We start from the raw sequence: 1,368 nt of genomic DNA on the forward strand, positions 1-1,368 counted from the left end.
TTTTGAAGGCGCATACCAATGAGACTTTTGATGAAATAAAAGAAACTTATGGTGATGATTCCCCATCATATGACCTTGTAAAACGCTGGCATTGTGAATTCAAACATGGCCGGAAGTCTGTGGAAACAGCTCCCAGACCTGGTCGTCCCTCTTCTGCCATTGATGAGGCATCTGTTGCAGGACCAACCTGGGGCGTCCTACAAAAACGGTGTACAGAGCTGCATCAAACGATGGTAGAAATGCATAACTCTGGGTGATTCCTATGAAGAGAAAGACTAATAACTGTACCAAGTTTCATTAATCTCCTCCTTTGGGAAATGGGTCAGGTGGATTACTTCTTGAACGCCCCTCGTACCATACATATAATAAAGTCTATCGTTATCTTATTACAGTACCGTCGGCGAAACCGCGTCTCCTCTGCCAGCGCTCCCAGCCACCCCGGGGAGGACCCCACCTCCCACAGACGGAGGGACAGGTTCGCATGCGCAGCCGATGACCCCCATGACCTTGAAGAAGACGCTGACAGGCGCGCAGGCGCAGAGAACTTCTCTCAAGGAGACGTGAACACCACGGGCATGTCCTCCCGGGGACGGAGCAAGGCGGCAAAGAAGCACAGGAAGCAGAAAGAGGGAGGGGATGAGAGTCACGGCAAACGACGACAACGATCCAAGTCGTTGGGGGACGGAACCATTCGAGATAAAGGGGACAAGGGGAGACAGAGGAGCGCATCGGAAGGAACGCAAGGAACTGGAGAGGGCTCCGAGAGACATGCTAGTATTTCAGGAGGTACTCCGGTAAGAGTCAGACAACGCAGCTCATCGGGTGTTAGTTCTCAAAGTGACGCGAGTTCGCAAGGACGGCAAAGAGGCGTAACTATAGAGAGACAGAAAAGTGTTCCCGGAGGCATTCCTCCAAACCCGCCGATCGGCAGAGAGCGAATCCGGAGCTGCTCCGGAGCGGGAGGGAGCATGGCGCGGCTGAGATACGCCAGGAGACTCAGCCTCAACGCCGAGAAGGCCAAACGAGAGATGAAGATGAAGAGGAAGAAACCCCTGAGGCGCAGGACGACGAGGAATCTCCAGACGAAAGTGGATGTCGTGAATGAGAAGGAAGAAGATGCGATACGAGACGGAGCGCAAGAGGGCGCGCCTAGCCGCAAAGACGGAGCAGAAAAGGCTCCCATTCGTCAACTACCGAGTGAAAGGGAGAGAAAGGAATCCGATGGGTCTCCGGTAAAAAGTCGTGATGACGTCACTACCGAGGAAACCGACCTGGAGAGGTCGTCATCATCCTTGCAAGACAGTCGAGGTGCGGTAGGGGGAGCTGCTACTGCTGAGACGGCGGAGTTCGCCAGTCCGGTCAAACGAA

The 1,368-nt window shown here is 53.9% G+C and overlaps 1 protein-coding gene across 1 annotated transcript in view; it reads left to right on the plus strand.

Annotated features, from left to right (window-relative positions):
• The window catches only part of LOC118417499, a 7,310-nt gene that overhangs the window by 5,186 nt on the left and 756 nt on the right, over positions 1-1,368 (plus strand). Inside the window, exon 2 of the mRNA XM_035823079.1 lies at positions 393-1,308. Within this exon, the coding sequence (XP_035678972.1) occupies positions 393-1,308 (916 nt within the window). The remainder of the gene's footprint in view (positions 1-392; positions 1,309-1,368) is intronic.

The sequence above is a fragment of the Branchiostoma floridae genome, chromosome 6, assembly GCF_000003815.2.
Source record: "Branchiostoma floridae strain S238N-H82 chromosome 6, Bfl_VNyyK, whole genome shotgun sequence".
NCBI lineage: Eukaryota > Metazoa > Chordata > Leptocardii > Amphioxiformes > Branchiostomatidae > Branchiostoma > Branchiostoma floridae.